At 56.9% G+C, this 18,001-nt stretch overlaps 1 protein-coding gene across 1 annotated transcript; it reads left to right on the top strand.

The window, feature by feature from the left end:
* Positions 1–14,706: 14,706 nt before the first annotated feature.
* On the top strand, positions 14,707–16,247 carry GADD45G (growth arrest and DNA damage inducible gamma). The gene is made up of 4 exons (XM_040449532.1): positions 14,707–14,881; positions 15,117–15,218; positions 15,332–15,545; positions 15,632–16,247. The coding sequence occupies exons 1-4, from the start codon at positions 14,829–14,831 to the stop codon at positions 15,740–15,742; spliced, it is 480 nt and encodes a 159-aa protein (XP_040305466.1). The 5' UTR covers positions 14,707–14,828; the 3' UTR covers positions 15,743–16,247.
* Positions 16,248–18,001: the final 1,754 nt, after the last annotated feature.

The following is an 18,001-nucleotide window of genomic DNA, read 5'->3' as shown; positions in this document are numbered from 1 at the left end:
GAATCAACTTCTTGCAAAAGAAATTATCTGGCTGAAACGAGCAAACAGTTTTGGAAAGCATTATTAATCGAGGCAGTAACATTTTAGTTATTACTAACAAAATGCATGGTTTCATAGCTGAGGTATATTGCAGTAATCTGCTGGGGCCCCCACGGCAGAACGTCGCAGACTGAGCGGCTCAGACAACAGACATTTATTCCTCTCCATTCTGGAGGCTGGGAGGTGCCGGTGGATTGAGACCTTGGCGAGAACTCTCCCAGCTGCAGACAGCCGCCTTCTGCTGTGCGTTGACACAGGGGAAGAGAGAATCTCCAGTAATCCTTCTCACTTCCCAAAGGCCCACCTCCAAATACCATCCCACTTGGGGCTGGGGCTTCCATGTGAATTTGGGGGACACAGTTCAGTCCCATCGCACAGTTTTAGCCCCGAAAGGGGATCATTGCGTGGCTGGCGTGCACTGTCTCCCCACATCTGGTGTGTGAAGGGGTGCGTGCCCGCGTCCCAGTGTGTCTGCTGTCACATGTGTGCACCTGTGCTTGGAGGCGTGAGGAGTGGTCACAGTTGCACTGCCAGCAGTGACATGAATGTCCTTCCATAGGAGCGTGGATAAACCGGGGTGCACGCCCCCAGCACAGCACCACACACGATTACACAACTGCATCTCGAAAAGGTGATTTCGTGCACAAGAAGGCAAGTCAGGGGGCGCCTGGGGGGCTCAGTCGGTTGGGCGTCCGACTTTGGCTCGGATCACGATCTCACGGTTCATGGGTTCAAGCATTGTTTACGGACATACACACGTGCGGCATCTGGATTAACTTCAGTTACGTGGAACTTCAGGTTATGGCATTGCTTTGGGAATTTGTTCGTATCATTGAAGTTAATCGAAATCCTACGTATGTATATATGAGTGAAGTTCCATAAAATAAATAAGATAAACTGAAGAGACAGGACATGCATATGCTGGAAGTTTCTCCATCAAGAAATGGTGTACATCTCACCATATAAGCTTTTTGATGTTCAATTCAGTAGGTGCTGACAGCTTTCTTCCTTAGGCACCAGACGTTGGCTTTGGGATCCTCGGAGGGCATTTTGTATCGCTTTGAGCTGCTACTGTTGTCATTGATAGAATCTTCCCCTCAGTATAACTTATACTCTGTGATTGCCGCTGGAGAAAAGCTATTGCTTTCTATCCTTTATTCTAGAACCTGATCACCTAACGCACTGTAAGGATTTTAAGAGGATTCATCTTACGTTTTAAGTACATTACTCCATCACCTTCCCGTTGTGGTAATTTTAAAATAATTAAATAAATTAAATTAAATACATTTAAAATAATTTTGTGTCTTGCTCCTGCTTTATCTATTTTTTAATCTTCTGCATTGGCTAAAACTTCCAGAAAAATGTTAAGTAGTCGTGGCGACAGGCAATTTTGTTTTGTTTCTAACGAAAGTGAGAATATCTCTGAAGTGTGGTTTTGGTTGTTGCTCAAAGGTAGGTCATACTTTCTTCTTTTTAGGTTTCTCGACTTTTTACTTATTATATATTAAATGTTATTAAATTACTTTTGGTAAAATTTTTACCAGAAATACTTTTTAGTAGACCTTGACTAGACAAGCCAATACAAGTCTGTAACATTTATATGTATCTTTCACAAGATTATCAAAGTTTAAATGCACAATCGGACCACTAGGTGGTGTTGCAGCCCCAATTTTGGACCCCCCCCCCCGCCCCCCCCCCCCCCCCCCCAGCATCGAATTACTGCTGATTCATTGTTAGGTTAGACCTTCCAAATGTAATCTGATCTTCAAACTATTGTCCTCCTTTTAACTTTCTCCAAAGTGGTCCTGAATTAAGAATATGCTTTGGGGGTTCCTTGCTGGGTCAGTCAGTAAAGCATGCAAATTTTGATCTTGGAGTCTTGCCTTCAAACCCCGCCTTGGGCATAGAAATTCCTTAAAAAAAAAAAAAAAGAATATACTTTAGAAAGATAATTCTTTTCTCCTCTTTATTTGGTCAGTTTTATGGGGGTATAGTTTACACACAATGAGATGCATCATGTTAAGCACACAGTGCAGAGCGTAAGAAAATGGGTATAGTCTTGTAACCAGCCCGAGGTTGTAGGGGAACATTTCCATCACCCCAGTGAGCCCCCTCCTGCCTTTCTGAAGCCAGTTCTCCCTGCGACCACCAGCCACGGATCTGCTTTGCCCTTAGCTTTTCCTCCTCGGTGATTCCATGGCGAGCCGAGCCGTGTGCAGTCCAGTCCCCCTCGGGCTTCTTTCCCATAACAAAATGCTTTTAGGATCCTTCGTGCGGGCAAGCGATTCAGACATTGTTTCTTTTCCTTCTGGAAGGGCGTTCCTCTGCGGGATCTACGACAATTTGTGTATCCATTCACCCCCGGGGGCGGGCATCGGGCCTTCGCACTGTATCTCACTTTGGGATATTATGAGTAAGCATGCACTAAATGTTCACGCCTAATGCTGGTGCTGACACGCGTGTCTTATCTCTCCTGAGAAGGGCACGGCGTGTGCTTGCTCAGTCAGCCGATCAGGACGTGCTGCTCTGCACTGTGCTTTTCCAAAGCGGCTGTTTTCCGGTCCTCCTGCTGGTGTCTGCGGCTCCGGTCTCTTCCCACACCTCCGCCGACGCTTTGTATGACCAGTCTCGTCGCTTCTGTTCTTGTCAGTCGTAGTTCGCTGTGGCCTTCCTTTGCGTTTCTGTCGCGTGAATGACGCTGAGCATCTTTTATTGTCCCCACCGCCGCCCCAGCTACTTTGGTGAACCCCTCGTTCAAATCTTTTGCTCCTTTTAAAAAAATTGGATTATCTTTTTATTATTGAGTTGTAACAGCTCTTTACATATTCTAGACAGAAAGCCTTTGTATGTTTTACGGACATTTTCCCAGTCTATGGCTTGTCTTCTCATTTGGCTTAATGGTGTCTTTTGAAGAGGAAACGTTGTTAATTTTTGACGAAATCTAATTTGCTAAGTTTAAAAATACATGGTTTATGGGGCGCCTGGGTGGCGCAGTCGGTTAAGCGTCCGACTTCGGCCAGGTCACGATCTCGCGAGATCTTGCGTGATCTCGTGTGAGTTCGAGCCCCGCGTCGGGCTCTGGGCTGATGATGGCTCAGAGCCTGGAGCCTGTTTCCGATTCTGTGTCTCCCTCTCTCTCTGCCCCCTCGCCCGTTCATGCTCTGTCTCTCTCTGTCCCAAAAATAAATAAACATTGAAAAAAAATAAATAAAATACATGGTTTATGCTTTTGGGGCCCAATTAAGAAATCTTTGCCTAACTCCAGGCCACCAAGGTTGTCTTCTATTATTTATCTCCGAAGGTTCATACTTTTAGCATTCACATGTGGATCTACGACCCAGTTCAAGGGAGCCTTTCTGGTTCTGTGAGGTAAGGGTTGACTCTACTTGTTTTGTTTTGATTTTGCATGGTCCTAGCTAACCGCGTCAGCACCGTTCACTGGCGAGGTCATCATCTCAGAAATTCACTGGCTACCTGAGCGGGTCTGGTTCTCCGACGCCCGGGCACCACAGCGTCTAGACGACTGCTGATTCATGGCTGGTGATTCGGACCCCCAAGTCCAATGTGTGTGTGCCCTTCTCCCGCAACCAACAAGCAGCTGGTGTCTTACAGTTCAGCTCAGTTCTGACACCACTTGCCCGAAGGCGGCACCTGATCCCACAGGGTAAAGGCCCGTGCCCGGCACCGTCTTGCGACTGAAATGGAAGTGGCCGGTGGGCAAGTGCGAGCGAGCACTCGCTGACCTGATGCTGTTCCGGATCCCTCCCCGCTGACGCCCCCACCACGGGGGGAAGGGGTCCATCCGGCCAGAGGGAATCTGGTCTCATCCGGTGACTCTGTGAGCAGCTGGCATTCCCGTGATGCTCCCAGAGGCAGTGTGGCTGGCGCGGCCTGGCGTGGCCAGTGCGGCTGGTGTGGCCCAGGTGGCGGTGTGGCCTGTCCTAGCTGGCTGGAGGACTGGGGCGTGGAGTCCCCCTAGGACGGTTCACGGGAAGGCCGGGAGCGGTGACTCTTGCCGGCTGCACGCGGCTTCCTCACCGGGAAGAGGACTGTGCACCTGTCAATGCTCCACGGGTGCTGTGTGTATAGTGAGTGCATAGTGTATGTGTTCCTGGCGGGTCCTCGGGTGAACAGCCACAAACCTTTCCGTGTCCGAAGATGGGAGGGGATGTGGCGGCGGCCCAGGGAGCCACGTCACAGGAACGACCCATCGCACAGGTCTGGACCGTGATTGGCCGTCGACCGAGGGAGAGGCTCTGGGCCAGAGTGCCTGGGCCCTCTGTGCCCCTCGGTCCCCCTTCCGTGCCTTCGCCCTGCAAACATGCCTGTGCTTCCCAAAGAGCTTCGGAAAGTTTGAGTTAACACTACTGTGTGAGATCACATCTGTATACATTCAGACTGGGATCACGGAAACTCTCCCCAAATATCACAGCCCTGGAGTTAGAGGGAGACTGTCTCAGAGAGAGAGTTCAGGGTGGAGACAACCCCTGCCCTCAGCCAAAGCCTTCCAGCCTTTAAGACACAGTCCAGAAAGTGCTAGACTAGACTTTGTCTTTAATGTCCAGGAGGCCTGCAAAACGCCCCCCAGCGGTGGTGGTGATGCAGCCGGCCCCTGCCCTGGGGGGGAGAGGCGTGGACGGTGGGGAGTGGGCAGCTGGCCTCAGCCTCAGACTGTCCCTTGGGTGTGACCTGAGGAGCTGCCACTGACCCCAGGGTACAGGGGTCGCCCTGTTACTTCTGCCTACTTTGGCCCCATTTCCAGCAATAAAAGTTCCATCAGGGTGTGTGTTGCACACAGGGTGAGGGCAGTGTCTGGTGGTGACTTCTGCGTCCCGAGTACGTGGTGGGGGCGTGGGGAGGGAGGCAGCTGTGCTTCCCCTCTCACCCCTGCACGGTTTCCCTACAGGCCTTGCGCTGCAGACGACCCTGGGGTCTGGGTTGCGCTCCTGGCCGGCTGAGCCGGTCTGACGTTGATGTTTGCAATGCTCACCCCACGGGAGGAAACGTCTCTGTCCCCGCATGGTGACAGGGTGTCAAAGTGTCCCTCTCGGCTTTTCCCGGGTTGCCGGAGGGAGGGCCGTGGCCCTGGGGGCCCCGCCCGGGGCGGGGGCCCTCTGTCATCCTGCAGAGCGCCCCTGGGCTTGACCGCGTGACCGCTCACCCGTCCACCGTCAGCTCCAGGGACGCCCCTGAAAGTCCTTTACTCCTCTCGTCGCCTTTGGAGGACCCTTCCTCTCCGAGCCCAGCTTTGATGTGGGGATTGCTGTGAGGCTCCCCGAGCCCAGGGCTTCTCAGATGGGAGCAGGGCAGAAGCCCCTGAGGGGTGTTATGATGCCGGCCTCCTGGCTCACCCCGGGTCCCCCGTCCAGGAGATGGGGGTGCGGATGCCTCCTGGAGAAGTGCCGTCTTCTGCGAATGAACCCCTTTCAGTGTTAGCGCTGGGAGACACTGGGGACACCTGTGCCCCCAGCCTGTGTCCCATGGAACCCAGAGTTTATGGTCCACACAGGGGGCCTGTGGCCAAGCAAGTCTGGGATCCGAGGCGCGCCCAACCTAGGCTTCCTCCAACGGCGCCCCCCAAACCCGCTTAAAAATGGAGCTGGTCTGAAGCCACCGTCCCGTCTGCCCTGGGTAGGGTTCCCCCGGTACTAGTTTGAGAAGCTCTGAGAGCTCCACCTGTCCCGGGGGGGGGGGGGCGGGACAGTCTGCCCACGCGTGGAGAGCCCTGTGCCCGTGCTCCCGCGAGCCCCCCGCGCCGTCACCCATCTAACTCCTGAGCCTCTCCTAGGCGCTTCTCTGCCCCTCCCAGCCCTGCCTCGGCTTCGCAAAGCTCCTGCCTGGGCTGCAGAAGGAGGCGGTGAGGGCCGGCGGGGGTCGGGAGGTGCTCGGTGGGTGGTCTGCCTCCCCTGCTCCCCTGCACGCGGGACTTCCTGAGGTCCGAGCCCGTGCACACCGCCTTGCACACGGTAGGCACTCAACTACTGACCGTGGCCGGGGTGGAGCCGGCTGCCTGCCTGCCCTTCCCCTCCTGAGCACAGGGGAGCTCTGGGGCACACGGTCATCCCTTAGGACACCTTACAGAGCTCAGCCATGGCAGGGAGCACCCTCTGGGACTGGGGACGACCCCTGTCCTGCGAGCAGGGAGCATCCGTGTCCTGGAGGAGGGAGGACCCCTGTCTTGGAGGAGGGAGCATCTATGTCCTGGGAGGAGGGAGCACTCCTGTCTTGGAGGAGGGAGCATCCCTGTCCTGGGAGCAGGGAACACTCCTGTCCTGGAAGGGGGGAGCGCCCCTGTCCTGTGAGCAGGGAGCATCTCTGTCCTGGAGGAGGGAGCACCCTGTCCTGGGAGGAGGGAGTGACCTATCCTGGGAGCAGGGAGTACCCCTGTCCTGGGAGGAGGGAGGACCCCTGTCCTGGAGCGGGGAGCATCCCTGTCCTGGAGGAGGGAGTACCCATGTCCTGGGAGGAGGGAAGACCCCTGTCCTGGGAGGAGGGAGGACCCCTGTCCTGGAGGAGGGAGCACCCCATCCTGGGAGGAGGGAGTGTCCTATCCTGGGAGCAGGGAGCACCCATGTCCTGGGAGGAGGGAGGACCCTTGTCCTGGGAGGAGAGAGCATCCCTGTCCTGGAGGAGGGAGCACCCCTGTCCTGGGAGGAGGGAGGACCCTTGTCCTGGGAGGAGGGAGCACCCCTGTCCTGGGAGCAGGGAGGACCCATGTCCTGGGAGGAAGGATGACCCCTGTCCTGGGGGGAGGGAGCACACCTGTCCTGGGAGGAGGGAGCATCCCTGTCCTGGGAGCAGGGAGCACACCTGTCCTGGGAGGAGGGAGGACCTCTGTTTTGGAAACAGGGAGCACACCTGTTCCCTGAGCAGGGAGGACCTCTGAGCTGACCACCCCAGGTGACACTGGCTTCCGAGGGTTGAAGAGGGCAGGGCCACGTAGTGGACAGTCTCACTTTCTCAGAGCCAGTCTCTGAAGGCTCCACACACGCATTTCCCCACACCCCCCCATGGTTTCTGGGTCACGGGGTCCCAAATGGGTTTGCACTCTGGAAGGTGACAGCGTTTTCTCAACTGCCTGGCAGAGTGGAGTGACTGGGGGTGGCTGGTCTCTGCTGGGCTGACCTGCTGTGTTGCAACAACACACGCAGCCACAAACACAAATCATCCCCGGCAGAGGAACATGGTTGGTCAGGCAGCTGTCGTGCCCTGGAGGAGACATGGGGAGGGGGTGACAGGCAGCTTGGGCCATGCGGTTGTCCCTTCCGGCAGGGACTCTGGTGGGACGGCTCTGTGGGAGGAGGGGCCCGGGGCTGCCATTACTATCGAGGGTGGAACCAGACGGAGGTGGACAAGTCAGGGGCGCGCCAGCCCATGGAGCCGCCATCATCTGGCATGTGGGGACCGTGTGTGTCCCAGATTGGCAGCATTTTGGAGAAAGCTACCTTGTAGGTCCCTTCAGGTTTGATATTGTCTAGGAGTTTGTAAGAAAAAATAGTGCGTCAGCTCGTGTCATGTGGCCGCTTAGGGAATTCAGAACGCCGAAGGACGTGGGGCGTCACGGCATCCCTGATTTGAAAGGAAGCAGGTGTCCCAGTCACCGGGCTTCCCTGTGAAGGCTTGGGGCCGTGTCTCAGGGCTGCCGCTCGGAGACAGTCCAGGTCCTGCCCGCGCGTGTGGCAGCATGAACCTGAGATGTGCACGAGGTCTGGAGGGGGTTGGCTAGGATCCCAGCTCTGTCACTAGCTGTGTGACGCTGGTCCTCACTTTTTCCACCTGTACGGCGGGCAGGGGCATCACCACCGACACGTTCCCGGGGGCCGGCTCTGCTCTCTCGATGCGGGTGGTCCACACTGCCTGCGGCAAACACGCAGATGGCAGGACGGGGCCAGGGCTCCCTGTTGCCGGGGCTGCTGCTTCTGTGCACGGTCAACTGTGTGTGGCCAGAGCCCGTGGGCTTCCGGGTTAGGATTAGGGTTAGGGTTAGGGTTAGGGTTAGATACACGCAAGGGTTTAGATGAAAACGAACAGACTGCTTGACTGAGCTCGGAGCTGTATTCTTTCCGACCACTAGATGGCACCACACTCCAATCACGAAACCCCGACAGGCACTAGGTCAGGGCTCCTAAGGAGAGCCAGACAGGTTTTCGAAAACTTGTTAGTCTCCTTATCCTTCGTGGACCACACAGTTTGCCCCAAAAGCTCTAAGTTTGTCTCTCCCTTCTTCACGACAAGCTCCAGAGCCAGCTGGTCTGAGTTCAAAACCGCACTTTGCCACCTCTTGGCTGTGTGACCTCAGGTAGGTTGCTTGCCCTCTCTGTGCCCAGGGTTCCTCATGTGACAATAGTACCTACCTAACGTTTCAGGGATGTTTTTAAATTGCCTGACCTATAGCCAGCCCTATAAAAAATCTGCTGAATAAAACCATAACACCAACACCGCTAATGATAGCACACTTGAGATTTGCTTTTTATTTTTATGTATAAAAATGTTTCAAGATTATATTTTAATGTAACCTCTACCCCCAGCATGGGGTCCACGTACAACCTGGAGATCGAGAGTCACGTGTTCTACCGACTGAGCCGGCCAAGGCTCCGGCTCTGTTCTTCTCATGTGGGTGAAATTCAACGCTGAGAAACAGAATTGCACGTAGAAGCGTCTCTAAAATAACTTGAGAGTGTGCGTAAATATTTTGCATTTTTAGAATTCCAGGTTATGTAAACAGCGGAAACAATCTTCACAATTTATTGCTGTAACTTACTTCTGGGAAGCAGGCATTTTCGCAAAAGGGCAGTGGAAGAATTTTATCCGTGGCTACTTGCTAACACGGGCGTGGCGGTCACCTGCATGCCTCCGGGAAGGCGCGACCTCGGGTGAGTTTGACGGCTGTCCCTCCTTCGTGCCCTCAGTGCGCATCTGAGACTTTCTCTGGGTCATTCCAGAGTTAACAACCACTTCCCCTCTGCTGCGAACAGAATGGACTGGAGTCCGGTGTCAAGAGGGGCAGCTCGGTCAAAGGTCGTGCCCCCCCCCCCCCCCGCCCCCGCCCCGCCTGGAAACACAGCCTCGCGGATGTCTGCCTTGTTGATCTCGTGACAGACATATGGCCAGCATCGCTCCTCTGCGCGATGCCCAGAGCACGAGTCAGGGGGATGGTGGCCGGAGCGGATTCTCTTCTCCGTGAGAAGTTTGAATTTGTCTTACCTGCGATGGAGTCGCAGAACGTTTAACTGCACAAAAGTACGAAGAAGAGGATGACCCATCTTCCAATCCCAGTGCTGCACGGTGCAGTCCGGGTTTCTGTTTGGATATTTTGAGTAGCTAGAGTCAGGTGCACTGATGAGCACAGGCCCCTGCAGTCAGTCACACGGCTCCTTGTCTGAGGTTTCGTCATGTCACGAGATCGTCTCCGGAGCATCTCTGACGACCCCATAATGTTTCTTTCAGGACCACCTGCTGTATACCGCCTGCCTCCTCCGGTGGCTTCCGATTCCCACCGTTAGGAAGGAACGCCCCAGAGCACACTTCCTTGCGATGCACACGTTCCGTCGCCCTTGTTCAGGAGACTGAAGAACTGTGGGTTCGACAGGAGGACAAGCAGGGACTCTCTCTACCTTGAAATCACACACTAACCTCTTGCTCAAGGTAAAGCTAAGTCGGCAGCGGAACCCGCCTTTGAGCCTGTGGTGCTAACTTCGCCGCCTGAGTATCCAAGGCCCTTTTCTGGGTGCTCGCGCACCTGCTGTGAATCGTCCTTCAAACATAAAGGGGGACTTTCCGTTCGGAAGTTGGTGGCTGTACGTGCCCGGACTGCGCTGCACGCTAAGGGCTTCCCGTGTGCTGTTAGAGAAGAGAGTTAAACGCCAGCTCGTCGCCTACCGAGACTAGGCGTGGGGCGGGGGGCAGGGTGGGGGCGCGCCATGTGACGTCTGGGCCGCGTCTGGGGCTCCCACCTACACAAACAAGTCAGAGCGAATTTGTAAGTCATTTTAGAACCCTGCCCCCCAAACAAGAGCGGAGTGTGGGCCAAATGGTGACCTGGCGTGACCCTTAGAAACTCCCAGGGAGGCCCCTGAAAGGCAAACGTTCAGGGCTTCTTTCCGCGGGGTGGGGGTGGGGGCCCAGGCTCGAAGTCCGGGCGCACGGCCAGGCCGGGAAGGACAGCACATCTGCGGGCTTCTCGGGGTCGGGGGAGCGCAGCCACGGTGAGACCTGCTGTCACTGCCTGCGGCTGTGACATGTGTCACCGACCATTGCTTACTCACGGTAGGGAAAGTGCCACGCGCAGGAATGGCCCGCCCCCACCCCTCTAGGGGCTTCAGGGGTTTCAATGAGCCGTGAGTAACTGCTCCTTCCAGAAACCCCTCTTGACACACGGGCTGACCACAGACGTCCGGCCGGTGCTCCGTGGGGATTCCCCTTTCTTGTTTTCCCGTTCGGTCGCACCGGCCATCCAGTGACACTCCCTGGGGTGGGGCGAGGGTCCCGCATAGCTCCCTGGGGTGACGGCGGGTGGGGGCGTCGCTGCCCTGTGCCCCATAGACCGGGGCGCATTTGAGACGCTGCTGCTGGGTTTTAGCTAATAGGTGTGTGTTTTGCACAAAGATTTGGTTTCTTTTTTGAGTTAATGAAGTTTTGTCACCAACTCATGCCCACACTGCCATCTGTGAGTTTGGGGGAAAAAACCCAACACTTCTTTGAAACCCAGGAGGCCTGTTGTGCCTTGTGAAGGGGCTGGATAAATAGGGTGGGGTGGGGGTAAGAGGATCCCCTGGACCCTCTGCAAGGGGCTCAACACAGACTGCTCCAAGAGCCCTGGGCCCACACGAGACACAGTCCCACCCAGTGTGGGACACAAATGGCGCCTAACCAATTTGAGGTCGTTTTCTAAGAACCTGGCCCTTTTATTTTGCTTTTCAAACTTCTTTTTTTTTTTTTCTTAACATTTATTTGTTTTTGAGAGACAGAGAGAGAGCGAGACAGAGCACGCGTGGGGGAGGGGCAGAGAGAGACAGAGACACAGAATCCGAAGCTGGCCCCAGGCACCAAGCTGTCAGCCCAGAGCCCGACGCGGGGCTCGAACCCACGAACCGTGAGATCATGACCTGAACTGAGGTCGGACGCCTAACCAACTGAACCACACAGGTGCCCCTAAACTTGTTTCTGTTTTCAGTTTGCAAGGGCGGAAGCAGACGATGTAAAGGAGCAAAGCAGCTGGGTGTCCTCAGGGAGGTATGGTGGGGACGGTGGTGAACCGGAGAGGAGTCGCCTGGTCTGGAGGCCCCTGTGCGTGTCCCTCCAGCTGATGGTTACTGTGGGGGTGGGGGTGGGGACCGCAGGCACATGGGGACCAAATCTTCCCATTTTCCAAGAGAAGCTGGAAAAGCAGAATTTTCTGTGAGAGCAGCCGGTTTGGAAACCTGGCTTTGACTTTGTCCCCGAGACGAGCCACAGGCCAGAGGAGCCCTGCGTGCAAGGAACCCTGTGTCCTACGGCCACTGGCCACCGGCTTGCCATTTGATGGCCACGTGCTCACTCTAGAAGTAAACAAGTTTTGCAGCAAGGGCTGCCTCATAAGGTTTACTGCTCACTCACTCGAAGCCCACCTCTTTCCATCCCCCAGCGAGTGGCAACTCTCCCACATCGTAGTCAGGCCGTGAGAGACTGCGTTAGCAAAAATAGTTAAATAACATTTCCAAAGGGCCTTTTAAAAAAATATTTATTTATTTATTTTGAGAGAGAGAAAACACGAGTAGAGGAGGGGCAGAGAGAGAATCCCAAGCAGGCCCCACACCGTCCGTGCAGAACCCGATGTGGGGCTCGATCTCACACACCAGAGATCATGACCTGAGCTGAAATCAAGAGCCGGATGCTTAACGGACTGAGCCACCCAGGCACCTCCCAAAGGGTCTTTAAAACAGAGCATCCCTTGGGGCGCCTGGGTGGCGCAGTCGGTTAAGCGTCTGACTTCAGCCAGGTCACGATCTCGCGGTCCGTGAGTTCGAGCCCCGCGTCAGGCTCTGGGCTGATGGCTCGGAGCCTGGAGCCTGTTTCCAATTCTGTGTCTCCCTCTCTCTCTGCCCCTCCCCCGTTCATGCTCTGTCTCTCTCTGTCCCCAAAATAAATAAAAAACGTTGAAAAAAAAAATTTAAAACAGAGCATCCCTGAGGACGTGTGTTTCATAAAGTCACTACCACCCTCCTTATTAAGGCTCGGGGAAGGCTTAGGGGTGCCATCACGGGGAGTTTGGATGACATCACAGCATCCTAGGACCTGGGGCTCCAGTGGGCTGAGTCACTGGCCGAACGTAGCTTGGGAGCAGGTGGGGCGTGTGGTCTGCCCGGGGCAGGTAACCGGGATGGGTGCGGGCACTACCCCTCTCCCGGGAGTGCCACCAGTAGGTGGGAAAACGGCAGACCCAACAGCTCCTACATTTGTCTAGACCCCAAGGTGGTGGTGGCTGGGTCTGGTGGAGGCCAAATTGGCTTCCAGGTAAGACGTCTCTTTCCCACTTGAGACGAGGGCGTTGCGGCCATTTGGACTGACCGAATACATCCGTGTGAAGCCATATCCCATGGCATTACCAGAAAGGCGGTTTTCCTGAAACCAAATACCCTAAAAACGTGAGCAGAGGAGAATGGCCCACGGGCTTGTCAGCCCTCTTCCTCCAGGTTGGCTCAGTGCCACCTGGAAATGCTGCCCTGACCGCCGCGTCCCCTCCCCAGCCAGGCCTGTCCAGTGGCCTTCCTGTAGGAGGAGGGGCTAAGACCGGATGCCCCCCCCAGATTTGTATTGGTATAAATTGGGGAGGCCGGGGTAAGGTGTGCGGTAAGTTCTATCTGCAACATTTCCTGGGGACCTGGAATTAATACATTTTAAGATTTTTAATACAAAGAAAAAGATCAATACCTAAACCCCCGTCCCTTCAAAATAAACATTTTGTATCAAGACATACCGTCATTCTGCAAACCACCAGCAAAGAAGGAAAGGAAGCAGCAGCAGGTGAAGGCGTCAGGTGCCTGGCTCTCGCCACTAGAAGAAGACACCTGGGATTTCTGGGACAGGAGGTGAGCGCGCACAGGCTTCTCCGAATCCCGGAAGCGGCCCTGCCTTCGCAGAGTCTAAGTCCACCGGGGGGTGTGCAGGCCGCCAGTTCATTCTGTCGTCCTCTTTCTAGAAGTTTAGCAGCAGCGCCTGGGCTTGCTGCGAATCCCCGTGCAGGCTCCAGGATCTTAGAAAAGGGGGCCAGGAAGCGCACCCCGGCGCGACAGCGTAAGTGATGCTGTGTCCGTGGGCAGTCTGCAAGTGCCGGCTTACGGGCCCCACACGGTGACCTCACAGCAGGGGCTGTGTACCTCTTCTAGCTTTAGTTGTTGTAAGTGGCAAACAAGCTTGTTATATACGTATATTTAAGCCATTAAAACATTTCAAAATAGCCTAAGAAATCTGGGCTCTGCCTCCATCAGGACTGGGTCGGAGTGTCCTTTGGTCCTCATTCCCCCCGCCCCACCCCCGGGGTGGGTTGCGCAGCCCTTCCTCTGGTTTCCATTAGTGCGCAGCTGGGTTGGGGCTCAGCGGACCCGCCAGGGCCAACCCCCTAGAAGCCAACGGAAGTGGGGGCGGGGGTAGCCCGAGTCTTTCTGGACAGCCTGTAGGTGGCGCTCCGGGAGAGGGATTCCGAGCTGCCTTCTTCGAGTCCCTGGGGACGAGAGCTCCGGGTCCCTGCGGAGCGCACCTGGCTGCGTAGACAGTGCAGAGCCCCGTGGGAGGACTCGGTGAGGAGGGGGGGGGGGGGGAATCACATGCAAAGCGGCGCCCCTGCTGGGGATGCGCACCCAGGCGCGCAGGAGCGGCACGTGGCCCGACCTCCACGCGCCGGGCAGCCCCGCGACCCCCACGCGCGGCGGGGCCCTAGCAGCCCCACCCTGCGGCAGGTGGACAGTGTCGCTATGAAGAGAAAGCCTGGATTGTCCCTCCTGCAAACCGCCACACGCCAGACCTCCGCTATTGTGCGCTCTCCATAGAAATGCAAACGAGCCGCGTGCGCCGGCCGCAATCTGCTCGCGCGTCCCAGCGCCCCGCAGCGCAGCGCTCGGCCGCGGGCGGGGAGGTCGGCTGGGACCCTCCAGGGCGGCGGGGTCGGGGCGCTGAGTGTGCGGGGAGGCCTGGCGGGCGGACTCGCGCTGTCGCCCGAGGCAGCTGTGCTGAGGCCCTTTGCAAGTTTAAAGCCCGAGCTGGGTGCTTTATACTTTAAGTTCCGGTTTAAAAGCAACAGTCTGCTAAACTTGAAATTAAAGTAAAGAAGCAAATAGAAAGGTAGCAACAAAAATAAGTGCAAAACAAATCTTTAGTTTCTCCAAAGGTGCATTTCACAAATTGCAGCGTCCTATTAGCAAGCAAGATTTTTTTTTTTTTTAACTTTTTCCTTTTAAGGACTTAAAACAACAAAAAGGCGAGTGAAATCTGCAGGCTCCAGTCTGCCTGGTAACACCCGGACAAAAGCGGCAGATTTGAGGCATTGTCATCCCCCGCACCCCTCCCCACGTGGCCTTCTGGCACGAGCCGCGGCCGCCGCCTCATTTGCATCAGAAAGCGAGCGCCGGCCAATGGGCGCGCAGCCTAGCGCCAGCTGGCGGCGGGGCGGCCCTGCCTATATAAGGGCGCGCGGCGGGCCGGGGCGCACTTGCCAGCCGTGCGCTCGCCGGGTGGCCCCAGCCTCCCGGTGCCCGCCGCGTCCGCGCCCCTCGCTCCTTTCGTGGATAACTAGCTAGCTGCTCGCCGACCGAACCATGACTCTGGAGGAAATCCGCGGCCAAGACACGGTTCCCGAAAGCACCGCCAGGTGGGTCGGCGCCGGGCGCCGATATCTTGGGGCGCGGGGAGCCTGGCCGTGTACTGGACCCAGCCGGTCCGGCGGCCACCTTCGGGGAGCCGCGCGGGTGGGAAGCCGCTGGGCGGGAGCCGGGGCGCCCGAGGTGCCTGTGCTCGGCTGGGGTGCCCGGGGTGTGTCCCGGGGGCTGGGGGATCCCGCCGCGCCTTCTGGTCGGTCCCCGCTCACGGCGCTGGCTCGTCCTCAGGATGCAGGGCGCCGGGAAAGCGCTGCACGAGCTGCTGCTGTCGGCACAGCGCCAGGGCTGTCTCACCGCCGGCGTCTATGAGTCCGCCAAAGTCCTGAACGTGTGAGTGTGGACGCGGCCCCGGGTGGGAGCGACCGGGGGCTGGGGGGGGGGGCGGCGGTGGGGCACCCCGGGCTCGCCGCCTCGCCCTCACCGCCCCCTCCCCGCCCGCGCAGGGACCCCGACAACGTGACCTTCTGCGTGCTGGCCGCCGACGAGGAGGACGAGGGCGACATCGCGCTGCAGATCCACTTTACGCTGATCCAGGCGTTCTGCTGCGAGAACGACATCGACATCGTGCGCGTGGGCGACGTACAGCGGCTGGCGGCGATCGTGGGCGCGGGCGACGAGGAGGCCGCGTCGGGAGACCTACACTGCATCCTCATTTCGGTGAGTGTGGCCTCCGCCCGGGTGTCGCCCCGCCGCGCCCCGGCGGCCGGCGGCCAGCCAGGCTGACCTCTGCGCTCTGCCCGCAGAACCCCAATGAGGACGCGTGGAAGGACCCCGCCTTGGAGAAGCTCAGCCTGTTCTGCGAGGAGAGCCGCAGTGTCAACGACTGGGTGCCCAGTATCACCCTCCCCGAGTGACAGCCCGGAGGGGGCCTTGGTCTGATCGACGTGGTGACGTCCCGGGGCGCCTAGCGCGCGGCTGGCTCTGTGGACGCGCCCTCGGAGGTGGGGCGCCGGTCCGGAGCGCTGCGTGGAGAGCTGCGAGGAGGGGCGGTCCCCTGCAGGAGGGGCCCGGCGGCGGCGGCGGCGGCGGCGGCGGCGGCGGCGGCAGGGGCAAGTCTGGCCCCCAGCCCGGGACTCTGCGAGTGTGGGGAGCGGCCGCTTGCCCGGGAAGGCCGGAGGCGGGCCGTGGGCCACGGGGCCGGGAAGGACGCACCGGCCGGGCAGGCGTGACTCAGCAGCCTGCGCGCTCTCGACAGGAAGGAGGGGAAAGGCCAGGCGGGCGAGGCCTGGACGACAGTTGCAGGAGCTCCGTCGGACTGAGCAGCACCGCTGTGCACCAGCGGGCCGGGCGATGCTCGGGTTTCGGAAGGATTATGCTGCTGCACCTTTGAGTTTTTGACAATAAATTTACTGAAACAAACTTCTTCTCTTTATTGAGGGCAGGGGGTCCTTGCCCGAGGGGGAAGCGGTGTGCAGGGTTCCAGGTGATCGCTGACCCCCCGGGGACTGCCTGGCACCTACCGTCCTCCGGTGGGGCTGAGTTAGGGGCTCCTGGGGCGCTGGGAATGGGGGAGGGGCGCTGGAGCGTGTTAGGGCCGACCTCGAGCCCTGCCCCCATTTGTCTCTTTTTAGGGAGATTTTTAAACTTGTAAGACAGGAGCATACTTGAGATAAGACATCAGGGCAGCAGCTAAAGGCTGGCCATCCAGCCTGATAACAGCGGCCTCTCCCTCCCCTCCCCCTCTCCTGCCCGCAGCCCCCTCCCTGCTGACAGCTGCTTATCAGAGAGGCTTGCAGGATGCAGGCGGCGCCCTCCTGCACAATGAACGCTGCCTCGTGCAGCCGCTGCCCTTTGTGGTCCCCAAGGATGGTGGCAGAATGCTCTTAAAGGCTCGGCGCTTACGGCAATGTCACCGCGGTATTAATATCGTGGATGACATGATGCCTGTGTTTAAGCATGAGTCATCATTTTGTCACGGCTGTGGTAGAACTTCAAAGATCTGAGCAAAAATGGGAAGACATCGTCGACACAAACGGGGTGAGCCATTGTGAGTGCAGCCGGCTTCTGTTACCTGCTATTCCGAGCGCTCTCTGCCCACACGGAGTTAGGAGGCTGTGCTCACAATCCCATTTAAACACTTGTGGAAGCAAAAGAATTTAAAGCTTTTCCACAAAGACCTTCTTTGAGAAACATCCAGGAGCCGGGGGGTGGGGGGAGATGTCCGGAGTGAATCAATCTTTTTTATTAGGCCAGTATGCCTTGCTTGCGCCTCTCTGCTTGGCCGGAGCCGCGTCCGGCGGGGGAAATGCCCATGGGGCTGGCCTGCTGTTAGCAAGCTGCCTGGCAGCCCAGGGGGCCTTCTGGGCAGAGGAGGGATGGTGTATCGTTTTCCTAAGCAGAAAATTCTCCCGAGTTACCAGCCGTCCCAGGTGGCCGATTCACCCAGTTGGGCTCCACTTTTTAAATTCTCTCCAAATCCTGGAAGCCTTCACAGGAAAAGAGGACTGCTCGAGCTTAATTATTCTTCTCAGAATGAAAGTGTTCTGTTTCACATTTATCATCTCTTCGAGACGTTTCCCCCTTGATGAGACAGAGGCCCAGTGAAATAATTCAGGTGTGTGTGTGTGTGTGTGTGTGTGTGTGTGTGCGCGTGTGTGCGTGTCCCTGAGTTTCGTTACTATTTTACCTACTCGCTTCTCAGAACCTCGAGCGTATGTCTACGCCAGCGTGCATCCTGGCAAACGACCATTTGCCACAGCAGGCTATAGTAAACACAAATGGGGCATAATTACTTTAAAATGTGCCCTTTGGTGAGTGAATTCACAGAACATTGCACAGAGCGGGCAGGCAGACACTCCTGCTGGCCGCCCGACCCCTCATAGACCAGTCAGTTGGCAACTCCTAAGAAACTCGGCTTTCTTGGATTGGAACTCACAGCCAGGGTGCCTGCTGGAGCCTCAGGGGCCAGGAGAATTTGCAGGCAAAAAAAAAAATGCACGCTTGGACGGTGCAAACCCCAAAGCTGCTGGTTTTGTTTTGCTTTGTTGTTTTGTTTTTGATGAATGGGATTTTATGCAATTACAGTGAGATACCCAGGTGATAAAACGCACAGTGCTTGTGACACAGTGCTGCCTCCACACTTCCAACAACCGCGAGTAGTAATGCGTAGATAA

Source organism: Herpailurus yagouaroundi, unplaced genomic scaffold, assembly GCF_014898765.1.
Source record: "Herpailurus yagouaroundi ecotype Mexico unplaced genomic scaffold, PumYag 199, whole genome shotgun sequence".
NCBI lineage: Eukaryota > Metazoa > Chordata > Mammalia > Carnivora > Felidae > Herpailurus > Herpailurus yagouaroundi.
This window is presented reverse-complemented; position numbering and strand designations above follow the sequence as displayed.